Source organism: Micromesistius poutassou (genome assembly GCF_964030765.1).
Source record: "Micromesistius poutassou genome assembly, chromosome: 19".
Lineage (NCBI taxonomy): Eukaryota > Metazoa > Chordata > Actinopteri > Gadiformes > Gadidae > Micromesistius > Micromesistius poutassou.
The window spans coordinates 14,522,017-14,539,516 of NC_140289.1; the positions used below are offsets into that span (position 1 = coordinate 14,522,017).

At 48.2% G+C, this 17,500-nt stretch overlaps 2 protein-coding genes across 3 annotated transcripts in view; both read left to right on the forward strand.

Moving 5' to 3' along the window:
* The window catches only part of mrap2a (melanocortin 2 receptor accessory protein 2a), a gene marked incomplete at its 5' end in the record, with an annotated part of 2,874 nt that extends 526 nt beyond the window's left edge, over positions 1 to 2,348 (forward strand). Inside the window, 1 exon segment of the mRNA XM_084483843.1 lies at positions 203 to 2,348. Within this exon segment, the coding sequence (XP_084339969.1) occupies positions 203 to 794 (592 nt within the window). The 3' untranslated portion in view covers positions 795 to 2,348.
* A 5,960-nt stretch (positions 2,349 to 8,308) lies between these two features.
* The window catches only part of LOC311363870 (uncharacterized protein), a 33,326-nt gene continuing 24,134 nt past the window's right edge, over positions 8,309 to 17,500 (forward strand). The window contains exons 1-6 of one of the 2 annotated variants that reach the window (XM_084483855.1): positions 8,309 to 8,610; positions 9,631 to 9,714; positions 10,062 to 11,521; positions 12,013 to 15,517; positions 15,850 to 16,053; positions 16,969 to 17,007. In XM_084483855.1, coding sequence (XP_084339981.1) covers positions 9,667 to 9,714; positions 10,062 to 11,521; positions 12,013 to 15,517; positions 15,850 to 16,053; positions 16,969 to 17,007 — 5,256 coding nt within the window. In that variant the 5' untranslated portion in view covers positions 8,309 to 8,610; positions 9,631 to 9,666. The remainder of the gene's footprint in view (positions 8,611 to 9,630; positions 9,715 to 10,061; positions 11,522 to 12,012; positions 15,518 to 15,849; positions 16,054 to 16,968; positions 17,008 to 17,500) is intronic. The other variant, XM_084483856.1, reaches the window with a different exon arrangement.

Sequence of the window (17,500 nt, forward strand, 5' to 3'; positions counted from 1 at the left end):
CCCAGACACAGGCTGGACGGGTTAGTCCCAATAAAAGAAAACTAAAAGGAGGAACCTTGGTTCTCCTTCCACGAGTGAGGCAACAACTAGCACCGTGGAAAAACAACCTAAACAACCGTGGAGCATCCCCCCCCCCCCCCCCCGAGGTCCTCCCCTCTCCTGACCCCCCCGTCTCCCCCGTCTCCCCCCCCCCCCCCCCTCTCCCCAGGAACCCCGAGCCCTCGGGGAAGCGGCCCCGCGCGGGCAGCGCTCTGGAGGACTTCCCCCCGGGGCCCGACGACCCGGAGAAGGCCTTCTCCCGGCCGCTGCTGGGTGAGCCGCGCTCCTTCTTCCACTTCTACATCAGCGAGGAGCCACAGCACGCGCAGGGGCGGGGCGGCGCGCCGGCGGAGCAGGGGGGCCCCAGGACGGGGCCCCGGGGCCACGCCTTCAGAGGGATCAGCGCCTCGGCGACGGAGAGGATGGTGGACGAGGAGGAGGAGGAGGAGGAGGAGGAACGCGGCAACAACGCCGGGCGTCGGCCAATCGGAGGGGGAGGCGGCGGCGGCGGCGGCGGCGGCGGCGGGGGAACTCGGGGGCCGGGCGTCACGGAGGACGCGCTCATGTCCCACTTTAACATCCCCAACTTTGTGAACTCAGAGTCGCCCAGCAGCTCCTCGCTGGGGGACGACGAGCTGTTGATGTGTGAGACCAGCCTGCCCCCCCACAGCCCCCACAGCCCCCACTGCCCCCACAGCCCCCACAGCCCCCACAGCCGATCCCAGAGCCTGGGTGCTCACGCCACCATCGCCTGAAGGGCGTCTAATCGCTCATCAACGCGGCTCCCTGGGTGTTCACAGAGACACCGAGACGCCTCGTATGTGATCCTCCTCGCGTGTTTCTCCGAGGGGAAATCTATGTAGCTGGATGCACCTTTTCGATGTCTTTGTTTGGTTTGTTTGTTTGCGGTAAATCAAAGTAGCTGAGAGTGTTGGGGATATATTGGCCAAGGCTATTTGTTTTAAAGGTCACGGTTTGAAATGAAATTGCACAGCTTCAAATGGGAAATCGCTAGCCTGGTCCTGCCAGAATCTCGTACTTCATTTCATCTGCACAGAGAGCCTGGCCCTTCTCCATTGACAAACCTTAACTCACTTGAAGGCGGGTGTCTGTTGGAGTTTGAAACTATTAGATCTGCCCCTCAGTGCCACTCTGGATCTGCCATAACCAATCGCTGACGTTTGACTACAACTCAAACTAGCGCACAACCTCAACGTCAACGTTCTCAGCCACTCCCTCTGTTTGCTGATTGGACGGCCAAAAAATTGGCTGCAGAAAACCTACGAAAATACCGCAAAACCCAGACATAGTCCTGAAGGGAAATGAAAATTGAGCGGAAGTACGGAGGCGGGCGGAGCCAGGCTAGGAAATCGCTTTTCACTAATGAAGATGATATTGTGAGACAATGGAGGCGTTAAAGGGGGCGTACTGTGAGAGGGCCGTGCTGCGGTAGAGGGGAAGGGGAGAGGCATTGGGCCGCTGGACTGCTGCTTTTGTCCTTCTTTCCACTGCTTACGTTCCGTCGTGTATATCTGAGGAGCTGGAATGAACTCTCCGCATTTTACGATGGGAATAAACGTGATGTAAAACAAGTTATTCTCTCAGAGAAACACCACAGCGTGCCAAACGACATGTAGCATCATATCAATATTTAATATATGTATATATGTATACAATCTGTCTTATCAGATCAGCTTTTCGGTGGCTACATGACAACATGTTTATTTCCATCTCTTGAGGATTTGATTGCAAATTTGGGAATGGGTATTTATAAAAAAATAAATCCATGTTTTTCTCCGGTACACACACGTATTGTGTAGGCCACTCTTAACACATTTGATTCTTATTGCCACAGCAACAAAATGATACAATTATTGAGATTGACAGGGGGAATATAAGAAACAGAACGCATGAGTCACCATGTATTGGCATCATCATGTTTTATTGACGGGTCACAGGCAAACATCAAACCCTGTGCAATATCTGCCTCCTCTTTTTAATCGCAAATTCTCTGTATATGTCTGTATAACCCTGGACAATTACCACACACACACACACACACGGCACATGGGCACACACACACACACACACACACACACACACACACACACACACATACACACGGGCACACGCACACACACACACAAGCAGTTTTATGTAAAGCTAGCTGTGGATCTAGTCATATGTAATGTGTGCCTAATGGCACAGAACTCTTTAGTGATTCACCAGAAGGTAATTTTCAGGGAACAGGGTGTGTCTTCAATGGTTACCTACTGCTCCAACTCCTAATCTGCATAATAAACGGTTGTGCTGAGAATGCCAGTGCGTCCATCTGCAATGACAAGACATGCAGGGGGGCAAATCAATCACTGTGGTGATGACAAACACCCTGTTATGGTCTGTCTCCCATATTATACGGTATGGGATTCATTCTTCAGTCCAGCCACTTGTTCATCCTCTGCACTCTTGCAATATATTTAATGTTCTTTAAAACAGACAGTTAGACTCAGGGCTCCCCACAGGATGGCTCCTACTATCAACACAACGTTCTGTACAGGAGAGTGGTTGGATTCATACAGCCAACTCACCATTGTGCACACAAAAACATAAAAATGTAATAAATGCTATTATGTATTTTCAAATACATGATCTACAGAGGACCAATTAAGATGGGTTATTTTTCTATTTGGGTTCTTGGTTGCCCTGGGAAACGGTGCTCATAATCACTGGAAGCATCTAAAACTGCTACATAACATGTGAATGTCAACATGCTCTTTTTCAGTTTCTTCCATGGGAAAAGAGGGAGAGAAATGAATGCTATTTGAACGTTTCTCTGGTTACATTGTTTTGCATTCATGCAAAACAATGTTGTTTGATGCTGCAGTAAGCATTCTTCCTGTGGGCTGGCTAGAATACAACTCATTTGTTCCTAACTCGTAGTGTCACATCAGCTCAACACAAATGCAGGGCAACAACAACAAACAAGAACATCATCAAAATGGGTTGCCGGTAACTGTCCTAATTTCCCCATCCAATTAAAAAGAACACTTCCCCGTAGCAGTGTGCATAATAAACCATCCATTAGGTGCCATTCAAGTGCTTTAAGAATGCAGAGAGGCTAGAGGAGTGATAACCATAAAGCCCTCATCTTATTTAATAAGACAAAATGACAGCATTGTTTGTTATTTGTTATTATATATATATAAGCACCGTAGCCTGGCTGACTGTTTACAAACAATGGTTGCTATGGTTGGAGAGGCCGTTCAACTTGTGCGTGGGCCTACTTTTCAGTCGAGCCCTAAAGCAGAGCAGGACAGCCCTTTGAACGCCCGCCACACAGAGCCGTGTGGGCTGGGGCCGCGGTGGAGCCAGGGCCCTCGTGCCTTCTGTGAGTCACTCTGAAAAGAAACGCAGAAGGAACGAGTGAATCACAACCTAAAGGGAAAGACTTACAAAAATAAACAACGTTCACTTGCACGAATGTGCACCGAATCCCAAATTATTTCAGTATAAGACTAAAAACAAATTTTAATTTATTTTTGAACTCCTTCATACCAAGACGAGTTTAGGTAAAGGAGCGACTGCAGCGTTCGGACGTGATCTCTCCTAACAGGGCTGGTTCTGAGCGTCTCTCTCCTAACAGGGCTGGTTCTAAGCGTCTCTCTACTAACAGGGCTGGTTCTAAGCGTCTCTCTCCTAACAGGGCTGGTTCTAAGCGTCTCTCTCCTAACAGGGCTGGGTTCTGAGCGTCTCTTTCCTAACAGGGCTGGGTTCTAAGCGTCTCTCTCCTAACAGGGCTGGTTCTAAGCGTCTCTCTCCACTGCGGGGGGCACTGAGCGCTGGCAGCCAGTGGGTGGGGCCATGGAGCGAGGGGACTTTCTGTGAATCAAGCACACGGACTACAGGCTGACAAACGTTGTGCAGCGCTGCTGTAGTGATGGTGAACAGAGCGAGAGAGAGAGAGAGAGAGAGAGATAGAGAGAGAGAGAGAGAGAGGGGGGGGGGGGCGAGAGAGAGAGAGAGAGGGGGGGAGAGAGGGAGGGAGAGAGAGAGAGAGAAAGAGCGAGAAAGAAAGAGAGAGAGAAAGATAAAGTGAGAGAGAGAGGGATTGAGAGCGAGAAAGAAAGAGAAAGAAAGAGAGAGAGAGAGAAAGATAGAGAGAGAGTGAGAGAGAGAGAGAGATTTTATTTTTGGATTATTACAATTGCTATTTTTCTAATAGTATCCTATGTTCTAAGCGTCTAAATGTATCTTATTTTATTACTGTTCACTGTCAATGTGAATGTTCCACTGCAGCTGTAAATGTGCCTCTTGGCTGACACATTTACATTGAGGCGTGAACAAATATGTTTACACACAACCTTGCAAAACATTACAAATATACACATGATCAACCCCAATGCAAAAACGCTTAACTGACCAGCAATGTGTTTGCAATGTGCTGAGAGCAGCACACGCTGAACCAAACCAACTATTATGGGTTTGGAAACAGTCAACATAGGATCAATGACCTGGGGTCCGGCTGGCGATGGAGGTCAGTGTGCAGAGGCATGGTGCCTCAGAGCAACACACCCAAAGGACCACAGTTTCAGGTGCAAACGTGAAAAGCCACAGATCACATCTGTAATGTGTTGCTCTAAATCATTTCTGATGTAACCATGGTGAAGACACATACACACGCAAGGCACGCACACACACCACTTGTGAGTAACGGTGTAAGGGGAAGCTTTTTGCTGCATTTGTAACTACTAATGGAGAACTAAAGAGAGCACAAAGGAGGAGGAGGAGGTCTGTGTGGATCTGAACATACCTTTTCTGCAGGTTTGAAAAGGACTCATTCACACCCCTCACCCACCCCAGGCCTACTGAAGTCTCCATCTCCCCCCTGGCTTCCCCTCCCCCACCTACGATACAATACAACTTTATTCATAATAAATAGCCCAGCAGCAGTACCTCCTCCTGTCCCTCACCCCCCACTCATCATAGGGGAAGAGGATGTGTGCCGGCTCTTTCAGAGACAAAACACCCGCAAAACACCAGGCCCTGGCGGTGTCACTCCGTCTTTTCTCAGGGCCTTTGCTGTCCAGGTAGCACCAATCTTCACACCAATATTCAACGCATCCCTGGAGCAGTGCAAGTCCCCTCCTGCTTCGCAAGCTCCACCATCAAACCCTCCATCACTGGACTTAATGACTACAGACCTGTGGCATTGACTTCAGTGGCTAAGAAGTGTTTTGAACGCCTGGTGCTGGCCCACCTGAAGTCCTTCACAGGTCCCCTGCTGGATGCCCTGCAGTTTGCCTACAGGGCAAACAGGTCAGTGGATGATGCAGTGAACATGAGGCTGCACTACATTCTGCACCGCCTCGACCGACCAGGGGCCTATGCTAGGATCCTCGGCGTTCAACACAATCATTCCTGGAATCCTTACTGCCAAACTCTCCCACCTCTCTCTGTGTCCCCTGCCATCTGTCAGTGGATCACCAGCTTCCTGACTGACAGGAGACAACATGTGCAGCTGGGAGACATCACATCCGGAACACGGTCAGTCAGCGCTGGGGCGCCACAGGGGCGTGTCCTTTCCCCCACTGCTCTTTTCTCTTTACACCAATGACTGCACTTCGGAGGACCCCGCTGTCAAACTCTTAAAGTTTGCAGATGACACCACTGTCATTGGACTCATCCAGGATGGTGACGAGTCTGCTTACGAGTCTGAGAAGTTGAGCAGCTGGTACTGGTGCAGCCAGCACAACTTGGAGCTCAACTCTCTTACGACTGTGGAGATGACAGTGGACTTCAGGAGACCCACCCCAGCGCTGAGCCCCTTCTCAATAGCAAACAGCCCGGTGACAAGAGTGGACTCATTCAGGTTTCTGGGAACCATCATTTCTCAGGACCTGAAGTGGGAACCCAACATCAAAGCCATCCTCCAAAAGGCCCAGCAAAGGAGGTACTTTTTAGGGCAGCTGAGGAAACATGGTCTGCCACAGGAGCATCTTCTACACTGCGGTCATTGAGTCTACCCTCTGTACATCCATAACAGTCTGGTTCTGTGCAGCAAGAAAACAGGACATGCACAGACTTCAGTGCACCATCAGGTCAGCTGAAAAGATCATTGGTGTCCCCCTGCCCTCCCTCCAGGACTTGCATCTTGCAAGAACCAAGAAGCGGGCAGGGAAAAATTACTAAAGACCCCACTCACCCTGTTCACAATCTCTTTGTACTCCTCCCCTCTGGCAGATGTTATAGATCTCTGTTTTCCAGAACATCCAGACAAAAGAATTTCCCACTGCCATCACTCTACTAAATAGCTGATCTTCAATACAACATGCACTCAACAGTAGTTCACTCTCCTTCACTACTGTTCTTACTACTGTTAGATCTTCTATGGTCACTGCTCCACTTGCACTTTAGTATGCAGCCTTATGTCTGTATATGTATTTATGTTGCGTAGTGTCTAGTATGTCTAACTGTTAAGGAGAGTCAACACCTGACGGAGTCAAATTCCTTGTATGTGTGCATACTGGGCCAATAAAGCTGATTCTGATTCTAAGCTCTGAGTCAGTGAGTGGGAGCTGGATGGACAAGATACAGAGTAGGCTCCCACCGTGCCATCATTCACTGCTCCGGTGACTTACATTGGAAACACAATTGTCATTACATTACATTATATTACATAACATCATATAACATTACATTGCATTATATTACATTACGTCATATAACATTACAAAACATGACATTATATTACATTGCATTATATTACATTACATCATATAACATTACAAAACATTAAAAACAAAACATTATATTACAAACATTATATTACATAAAAATATAATGAAGTACATTACATTATATTACATTACATCATAACATTACAAAACATTACATTATATTACATAAAATCATATAACATTACAATACATTACATTATATTACATTACATCATATCACATTACAATACATTGCATTATATTACATTATATTACATTATATATATATATATATATATATATATACATTACATTTATTTAGCAGACGCTTTTATAGCAACTTACAATAGGTGCCAATACAAATGAGACCATTTCTTCTATGTTTTTGTTAGCTCTTTACTTACATATCGTTTCATGGGACAAGCTGTGGTGTGAGCAGCTGAGCTGACAGTGTGCTGCAGGAGACGTGTGCAGTGTCTCAGCTGGACACCACACTGTCTGTTTGTTGAGCGGCAGCTCGGGCGCCCCCTCGTAGAGACGGAGAAGCAGAGCTGTTTGGAGACCAAAACTCTAAATCTAAATGATGAAGAAATAGATTTGCTGGATCTGGATTTGATGTGGCCCCTAAAGCAGATAGTTTTGAAAAGCGCTGTGTAAATGCAGTCCGTTTAGCGTTTACAAAGAACCCATAAGTATTGTGCTGAAGAATGGCTGCGGGTTACAGAGCAGTGTTTTCCTCGTTGTGGTGATCGGGGGGTGTGAGTTACAGCGCCGTACTGCAGCCTTTGAAGCTGTTTGCAGGGCGGGGGAACACACCAGAATATGACTTATTTATTTGCCATGATTTAAGAGCAGTGCTGTTGTTGTTTTTCCTACGTGTCTGTGCTTTGGGCTGTGGGGCGACAACAAGTGCAGGGCAGCACGGCCCTGGGGGGCCCTGGGGGGCCCTGGGGGGGGCCGTGCATGTACTTTAAACCTGATAATGATGAAGGAGACTTGTTTAACTATACAGGCTCATACTGGCAATACAATGAACCAATGCCAGGAGGCGTCTTACATCTAACACAACGTGGGTTGTTTACTGGGTCACTGGGTGGCAGGACACAACATGAGGGAGTGTTACAGGGGGCACTGGTAACAGGCCCAGTGTCCCTGTGGGACACTTCAAAATAAAGGCCCCAGCCCTGTTGGTATGGTGTGTGTCATAATTGCAAGGTACTTCATGCAAAGCACTTGTTTCAAACTTTAATGGGCTGAGACCAGACCGGTTTCAGCTTATGTTGCAATGAATAATTCAAGGAAAGAGAGAGTGACTAAAGAGAGAGAGATAGTGAGAAGCAGCCAACTTCAGAGAAATCCATTGATACGTGTACAATATATGAAATAATAGGCCTACAGATGAAAGAACGTTAGTTGGTGTGTGTGCCGTTGAGTCGGGCGTGCATGTCCATGTGGGGTCATTATCTACCGGTCTCGTTTGTTTATAAGAATGGTAGAACCCAATAGCGTTGCGCAATAACCGTCATGCACTCTGTGTGTACGCGCGGGGAGCCTCGGGGCGATTTACCTAGCCCGGGCGGATTCCAACAGAGCCTTCAACAATCCCTAGTTTAGTTACACTGTCATTCGACAACATCAGAAATAATTGCAATGGCTCCCCGCTGCGATATTTGACATTTAAGACAAAGGGTCTGGCTATCCATCAGGTTCTAGGGGCTCCAGGGTACCGAGGCGATGAGGAACGGGTTCCCTCAGGAACCCTGCAGCAGCGATAAAGGCTCAATTCAAGCCTTTTACTGCGGATCGCTAAACAGGTTTCAATAGTCTTCAGCTGAGAACAAGAAATAGCATCATGGTAAGATTGAACGTGATGTATTTGAATAGCGTTGAATAGTCAAATGAGCACCGTAGGCCAATGCATGTGAATGTTAACATGGACTATTTTCTTGTGACTTATGAAGAGTATGCAGCCTCTCCACTCGGAACAAGCTGAAGTAGAACTGTGTTTATAAAATAAGCTTTAAGTCGTAAGCTTTAATAATATATAATACAGTTCGGGAGGGGTAGCAGCCTCCGCGATTACGTTTATCCATCAGTAGAATAATGCTCGATAACAGCAACACAATTCAAATTAGGATTGGGTAAAGATTGAAGTATTTCCCATATCATCCTGATGACATATCAAAGATAGGCTTATTGGGGTTACAACGAATAGACTGGACGCAGATATCCCACATTTAAAAATCGTTACAATAAATGCATAATAGCCTCCACTAACAGGCCTGATCCTGTCCCATTTATACAGTCTGAATCATATAGGGGTAATAACACTCTTTATCTGATGTCCGGAGTGTTTGAGTTCAGCACCAAGTTTAAAAAAAGTCTCTTGCTCCAATAACAACAAAATGTGCGCAAACTTTTATCGCCGAAAAATGGGCAGAGTAACATAAGCCAGCCCGTGACGTCATTTCCCTTGGAAAAGTTGCGCTGGCGTGGGCGCGCGCTTTGTGGGCGCGCCCGGCCGAAGGCAAAACGGCACCCGCGCTCCGCCACGCATACCTCCAGTGACTCTAGTGTCTTCATGTGAGTCCTGCAGAAGGGAACACTCACTGGGATGGGACGGCAGCGGAGCGCAGCTGACCTTCATCTGCCTGGCGTGCATCTAACTGCATGGCATTCTCAAAACATGTAAAGTGTCGCTTTTTAGGGATATGCGCGAAAAAAACGTGTCTTTTGTAGCGTAATTGAGGGTGAGTTGCAAATTAACCTTTTTTTTTTTTTTACTAGGATACCACTTTGCTAAAGCACAAAAGTCTTTTTTATGCTTGTATTTTATCATATAACAATGAGTATATCTCTGTTCTATGGTCTGTAGGTTTTTCTGCTTAGTTTTTTGGTTTAAACCAAAAACATGTTCACATCCTACGTAAAGATTCTCACTGATGTGGTTTTTCCTACGGTAAGCTGAACGAGTTTAAGTTGGGATTGTAATGCTGGGAACTGCACGGTTATACTGAAAACATTTTAATGGAATGAAAAAACAATATAACGTATGTGTACCTATATGTAACGTATAGGCATACATGTTCTATTATCCGTAACATATTGCACAATAAGTGACCTTTCAAATATATTAGAAAAAATCCTGCTGCTTTCTGTGTCTTCTGTCACTTATGTCACTTGAGTCAAAGTGTGCTTACATTTGACTGAAGCTTAGTGGGACTAAAGCATGACTAACTCCCATCCTAAGCACTTTATTATTATCCTAAGCACAAAATTATTAATTCCCCCGTCTGTATTCATCAGTCTGAAAGCCCAGAAGAGGAGCTGAGCCCTGGGGTCTTGGGGCGAATCGGCAGCTGGTTCTCTCCGTGGAAGACACAAATCCCCAGGGATCTTGAAATCGAGAATGTCACCCAAACCAGCGAGCAGTGCCCCGTGCCAGACGCCAACGCAGCGGAGGGAGGAACAGCGCGGGCCCAGCCTGTGAGAGAGGCCGCCGGAGGGAACTGGCAGAGGAAGGAGGGGACAAGCGCTCGGAGCTCAGACCCAGAGTGGTCGCGTCTCTCCAGGGATCTCTCCTCCTCCGAGAAGGAGGACGCCACCCGGTCTGCCCGCAGAGACGGCCCCTTCTCGTCCACCGACTGGGAGCCAGCAGAACGAGGGCCCAGGGAGGAGGAGTTTGTGGACGCTAGAGAGTTTCTAGAGGGGAGGAGCGGACAGGGCTGGGAGCGGGAAGGAGGCAGCCACCGTGGTACGCCGCCGACGGGAGATCCCACTTTGGAGAACAAAGCGAGTCATCTGACGCCTCCGTCTCGCGCACGTGTACAGGGAGCGGTGGGGAAGCTAGACGCACTCCACAGCCAGGCTCAGAGGAAGGCACACAACCACACAGCCAAGACACTCCATGTGTACCTGGAGGAAGAGACCCGCGTGATTAACAGCAGGAACAACTCACGCACCGGGCAAGAAGTGGTTCGTATCAGGCTCGAGAAGAGCTTCGATGTTCTCGCCAAGACCAAGTCACTGGATGCTCTCGATTCACCACAGAGCAGCGGCCCCGAGCGGCGTGAGATCAGGACCAGGGTCTGTTTGAGTGCCCCGGTGGATCTAGAGTTCACTGCACCCTCAGACACCCACACGGCGAGCCCTGAGCCTGAATCAGAGGAGACAGAATCGAACAGGATGGGGCGTAAAACCACCAGCCGGAGAAAGTCCAGGAAGCTGTCTCAGGGAGACGTGGAGGGAAACTCCCAGGAGAACACACCTTCCAAGGCACAGGATGTCTCAGGCTCCCCCTCTGCCTCTGGTGGAGCGCTGTTGACCAAAGCTCTTGCTCCAGGGGTGGAGACTCACCTGGGGGAAGCAGCAGGAAACTCCGCCTCCAGTCAGAGCTTATCTGAGGGAGGGAAAAACAAGACTTCGCCCACAGCTATTCATAGAGAAATTTCTCTGACTGAGCAGCCAAAGGGACATCTAGGAGCAGATTCTACCGGTCGTACTGGCACCATCGTGGATGCAGTTGATGAGGAGGTAAACATGGATGAAAACTTTAAGTTGGAGAGGAAAACTGAAACAGCAGAGGCCAAACGCAGAAGTATTAAGGTCTCCAGAAGTGAGGTGAAGATATTTTCAAAGGATGTTCTTGTAAACGCTGATTCGCAATCTGGGCCCAGAAGTGGAAATGTTTCAGAGAACATTCATTCAGGATTATCAAAACCTCAAGATGCAGTCAAGGATAATTCTAAAACAGAGGTTCTTACAAGGTAAGTTCTCTATGGTTTGAAGTATGTTTGAGGAAGGGAGTTGCCCAGTTGTAAGTTTGTTTATGAAACAAGCAATGATACAATCACAACCACTGTGCTAAGAGATTCCATTTGAAGTAACCCAGAAAAAGTAGCATTTGGGTTTCAATAATATGAAAACATGGATATTCAACATGTCCATTGAGGTCATTTCTAAAACATGGTTTAAGAGTTGTAATGTAATATTTTAAAGAGATTTTTTTGCTAAAACAAAGAATGCCTTCCCCAGGGAGACATACCACGCACTTGACAACTCTTTATATGTATGTACCAACAGCAGTCATAATAGAATACACTTAGCCTGGGGCAGATAATAAACAGATATAACTAAAGTTGGGCCCTATTCACCAGTAATGTGCTATGGCTTAGTGAAAATAACAAAATACTTGACCTTAACATTAAATGTTAAAAGGATACCATTTTGTGGCTGATTTGAATCTCTTTTTCCCCAGAAAACGGAACCTGGGGATACTGGAGGAGGAACCTAAGGCGGTGATTGCAGGTCGGATTGCAGATAAGATAAGCGTCTTCGAGGGGCAGAGAGTGGGGGCTGTGAAGAAGACCTTCCATACCACAAGGAGTGCGGATGTCTCTCCGATCAGGGCCGTATCTAGATCACTAAGGGAGGACGACGTAGACACAGGCAACAGGTCCAAGTCCGTGGAGCGCCTTGGTGATGGCAGGTCAAGTTCAGCTCCACCTGAGAAGGCAAGGACTGTTAAGGAACGGGCGAGAAACATAGAGGCATGCAGATCCGAAAACAAAACACCAGTGTCTCCAAAGGTTGCAATGCCAGGAATGTCACTAAAAACCTCCTCCTCTATTTCGTCGAGAGCAGTGTCAAAGCCATCCCAACTGGACATTCAGGACAAACAGGCCGTCAACGAGAAAACACCCACTGCACTCATATCCAAGATAAGATCCAAACACGATGTGCCAGATGGCACCGTTGACGACGTGAAGCTTTCAGGTCCTGAGCAACTGCAGGCAGACTCTGGAACTAAACACCCCAAAGAACCCACAGAGGTGAAGGATCTACTTACGACTCAGAATAACATTGGATCAGATAGACCAGTTCCTGCTGACTCTGATGAACATGCTAATGAGATTAACCCAGAGGCCAAAACTTCTAGCAAGACAGGTACCCGCTCTAAGAAGAGGAGGAGTAGAGACCTAACCAGTCCTCCGAATGGTACGAAATCTGACAGTTCAAACGATAAGCCCTTGCTGACTTCCAGCCAACAGGAAAAGGTGTCTGCCAGCATTGGGCCTAGTTCAGCCATGCTGACTCTAACAGATCCAGGCATGGTTCAATCCAATAAATCTCTAGGTAATGCTGCTGTGGAAAAACACCAGGCCATCGATTCCACCCAGGAGGCTTCAGGCAAGACAGTACAGTCTTCAGATAAAGAGCCAGGCTCTAAGAATGAGGGCAGAGACCAATCACTAAAGGGGCAGGGGGGGTTGTCGAAACCTGTCACCAAATCTGAAGGGCCCGATACTGCCACTTCCCACCACAGAACAAAGCAGCCTGCTGATGTAGGTCGTTTACCTGGGAAGATAGATCCAGTATCTGATCGGAAGGGGGAAGGGGTTTCAAAGGGCAATAGTAAAGCAGTCCCCTCCCCCAAATTCTCGATAGTAGAACAACCACTCATTGAGAAGCCACCAGCAGTAGAGCAAGGTGCACCAGTTGCTCTTGTTGAATCAGAGAAGCCTCCAAGTCAGACTGAAAACAAATCTAAAGGGAGTGTTAAACAACAAGTGGCAAAAACAGAGGCCATCAATCAAAGTGAAGATGGATCTAAACAGAAAAATGTACAATGGAAAAAGAATGACACCAAAATTGTTAAGGACCAGGCTAAAGATAATGTTGAAGAACAACAACTACCGAAGCAGCAGCTAATTAGTGTGGATAAGATAACCACAAAGGGAATGGCTTCAAACAATCAGACCACCACAGACACAGAGAAAAGTAAGGCTGAGACTGGGAAAAAAGGAGGAGACAAGCCCTCCAAAAACACTTTAAACCTGGAGCCCAACCAGTCAGAGGCCATGAAGAAAGTATCTCCCCCAAAGCAGTCTGTTGAAACCCCTGCTCTCGCGAGAGAGGCTCCAACCGCCCAAGGTGGAGGAGTGAATGAGGGTGCTGCCCCTGTAGACACCCACACTGTGTGTGTGAGTGACAGTGATAAGGGGCCTGTCAAATCGGCCAAGTTGCAGAGGACTACAAATGAGTCAAAAAAGGATTCAACAAAAGTCAGCAATAAAGAAACAGCAATAAAGGCAGCAGTGACCACAGTGGAACTACAGTCTGAAGGTTTGTCCGTAGGAAAAACAGAGACATTGGCTGATGACTCACACACACGAGAAGCTGGTGGTTTAGTTGCACAAGAGGCATTTGGTTCTGATCTACCAGTTAAAACAGGCACGGCTGTGAAAGCTGTGCCTGAAAAAATGAAAACTCTGCCTAATGTTACATCTGATGGCAAAGAAAAACCAGCAAAGCCAAAATCGGTTGAAAACACAAATTCTCCTCAGATTACCCTCCCTAAGCCTGTTAACCAATATGTGGTGGAAAAACATACTGGGAATAAAAGTTTCACTAACAGTTTTTCGACAACAAGGGTCGAAAGCTCTCAGAAGATAACAACGGACCCGTCTCACCCAGCACAGCTTAATGATTCACAAAAGCTACAACAGACACTGAATACCGTCGGTTCAGCTGCTGCAACACAGGAAGTGCCGCAGAGTCCATGTGATAATAAAGTTATTGTACCTAGCATCACAAATGCTACGGAGACGGAGACAGTCGGTAAACTAAACATTGAACAACAGGTGATATCTTCGCCCGTTGTTATGGAAGATACCACTCTAATATCGCAGCCTGTCAACAATAAGCCCGGGCCGGCCTCATGTGTGCCTGAGACTCCTAAACCGTCTGCTGGGAAAGAAAACATTGAAAGTGGCCCAGGCTCTCCCCAGCGCTCCCCTCAGACCAGGCTGACTCTGCCACGGGGGCTGAGCGCGGGCGACTCATCACCCCAGCGGGACGCCCCCTCAAGCTGGCTGGATGTGGATTTCCCCAAGCAGAGGCTGAGACTCCCGGATCAGCCTCCGAGGCTGGGCTACTCGTCCAGCGAGAGCAACCTCCTGGACACGGCAGGGGAGCTGGGCGATGACGACTTTGTGGAGAAGATTAAGAACCTCTGTGCCCCCTTCTCCATGCCGCCACGCAGACACAGCCACCTGCGGCCGCCACAGCCCCCGTTCGCCATGCCCGCCATCAGGGAGGACCGCTTCGAGAAGACCTTCGACCCAGACCAGTTCCAGTTTGGGCTGAGGAAGAAAACGGCCAAATCGGGCCCCAGTCTGCTGGCCAAGCTCCAGAGCAACGAGACCAAAGCCAGCCTGAAGCCCGCCAGGGCTAGCATAGCGGACAGGTGCATCCTGCTCACCAGCCTGGACTCACGCTCCCGGCTAAGGGAGAGGAGTTTGACCCACGAGGAGAAAGAGGAAGGGGAGGAGGAGAAGGCATCAAATGAAAAGGAAGAGAAGAAGGAGGTGAGGTCTCGCTTGGAGGGAAGCAGCATCCTCAGCAGCCTGAGTGCTTCCAGTGCCAGAGGGAAGAGAACCGGTCTGGAGGCCCTGCCCCTCTCTGGGGTTGCAACAGCTAGCGAAGGCCCCCAGATCAGCGTGTCCCCTGGGGCTTCCGCATCGCTCCTGCCTAGCCCTACCTCCCCAGCTCCATTGGCTGAGGCCTTGGACAGCCACCACCCAACAGCTCTTGTTGGCAGTAGTGGCACCCAGGCTGGGGAGGCTGTGGTCAGTGAGTCAGCTCCTCTGCTTCCCTCCTTTAACGACATCAAGCTGCCCGACTATTTGGAGAAGTACCTCCCTCGAGAGTCTGGTAAAACAGAGCGCGGCGAAGCAGGAAGGGAACAAGTCAACACAGAGGTTAGTTTTGTCATGAAAACACTATTCCTGTGGCTCATGCCTGTGCTATGCAACTGTTTCCCTGCACCTTTATCATTGTCATGAAAAAAGTATTGTCATTAGGGTTTTTACCTTCTCTCTAAGTAGATCTAGGCCTGTAGAGAAAACGGCAAGAAAATTGACAACGTGATCAAAATGGTTGCCATGCTGCTGCAGTGAACGGCCACACAGTGCAGTTGTTATGATATACACTCATGCTTGGAAACGGGAGTGTTATGCGTCTGTCATAAGTCATTGCATTCTAACAAGCCGGAAAGCCAGTCCAACCACTCTGTCTGCCGTTTACACAACAGAAGCCAGGGGCCGGGATGTCATCAGCAGCCCTCGAGGTCGCAACAGAGATGAAGAAGAAGCCCGGGCTCCCGGTCGCTGGTGGACTGCTGCCATGTCTACCTGTGACCCCCACACTCCCACCGCCCGCTCCACCCAAGCCCGCTGCACCCTCCCGGCTGCCCCCAACCAAGCCACCCACACCCACGTGGATGCCCAGCGCTGATGTGAGTGCTGGGTCCCCGGGCCCCCTTTACATGCACCCTGTTTCACGTGGACACGGGTGTGGGGGCTACATTTCCTCAGGGGGTGTGAGGCAGGAGGGCAACCAAAATGCAGATGTGAGCGAACTGAAAAGCATGTGAGAAGGGACTTTGACAAATGATCCAACAGAAAATCATGCAGGTAGAATCAAAGCTAAAGGTGCAAGACCAACAGAAGCAAACACGACAAGAAGTGGGTAGGAACTGGGGAACCTGAATAGCAAGGCCACACATGTGAACAGAGTTGCTAATCACCACCGACGACACACACACAGTCGTGAATGGGGCTGGGGCTGGATTTTTACATCATTACTACAGGGTAACTAAGGCCATATACTTGAATAAAGATAAAACTGCAAATGGAGGGGGAGGGGGGGTAGAGCTAGTCTGGTAAGAAAGAGCTCAGGGTGTCTCAGCTCTGTTAACCAGAGCTTTAACCCTTTTATTCTGAAGGGCCATTGTATGATATGTAAGGGATATAGCTCATACCGGCTGTCTGTAGATTATCCTGCTTATTACACTGCTACTATTAAAGAAAGCCATAATTTTACACAAAATATAAAAACTTATCATTGTATTGATTTGAAATGATTGAAATTATTGTATCGTCATTAGCGTCCATAGCAAGACCGCAGTCTGTCATTCAGAAATAACTGACGGTGAATGCCGCGGTTGACCAATCAGAATCGAGCATCCATGCTGCGTGTTAAATAAACTATAGGCCCAAAATGTGTGTATGCTCGCTCTTTAATGAGAGGCGATAAGTCAAGCATATCAGGCTGCGTCTCAACTTGTCACTGTCAACATCTGGCTGGAAGGCTCTTCTGCTTTGACCAGATTTTGATCATTTTTCTTTCTTTTCTTTTGATTTGTCTGCAGACCGGAGTCCCCAAAGGACCGCACAGGCGTCCAGGAAAGGTAGGCACATCTTCTCTCATCTTCTCTCCTCACTTTGAATAAGTCCAGGGCGACGGGGGTGGCGGTGCAGAGTATACCGTTCTCTGTAAGCATCTGCTTCACATTTTTTTGCTTCTTGGGGGCAAACAGTGTGGAGCAACAGAGAGAAGCAAAGAAATGTTCATCTGGATGTGATTAAAAAATCACAGGATTGCATTGGCTGCTGAGCCAGTAGAAACCTTCTGGAAGGAGCATGACATTGTGGGTTGCCAGAGAGAGAGAGAGAGAGAGAGAGAGAGAGAGAGAGAGAGAGAGAGAGAGAGAGATAGGGATATGTGTAGAGCAGTGGCGGCTGCTGGTCTTTCAAAGAGGGGAAGCTCATTTTCGGCCTACATCATATATCATTGTCAATTTATGTATATACAGTATACATGTAAATTATGCTCTCTGTTCCTTTTCAAGGAAATGCTCTGTCATACCAACTAGCTGTCTTTTCCACTGACTTGACCAGTGT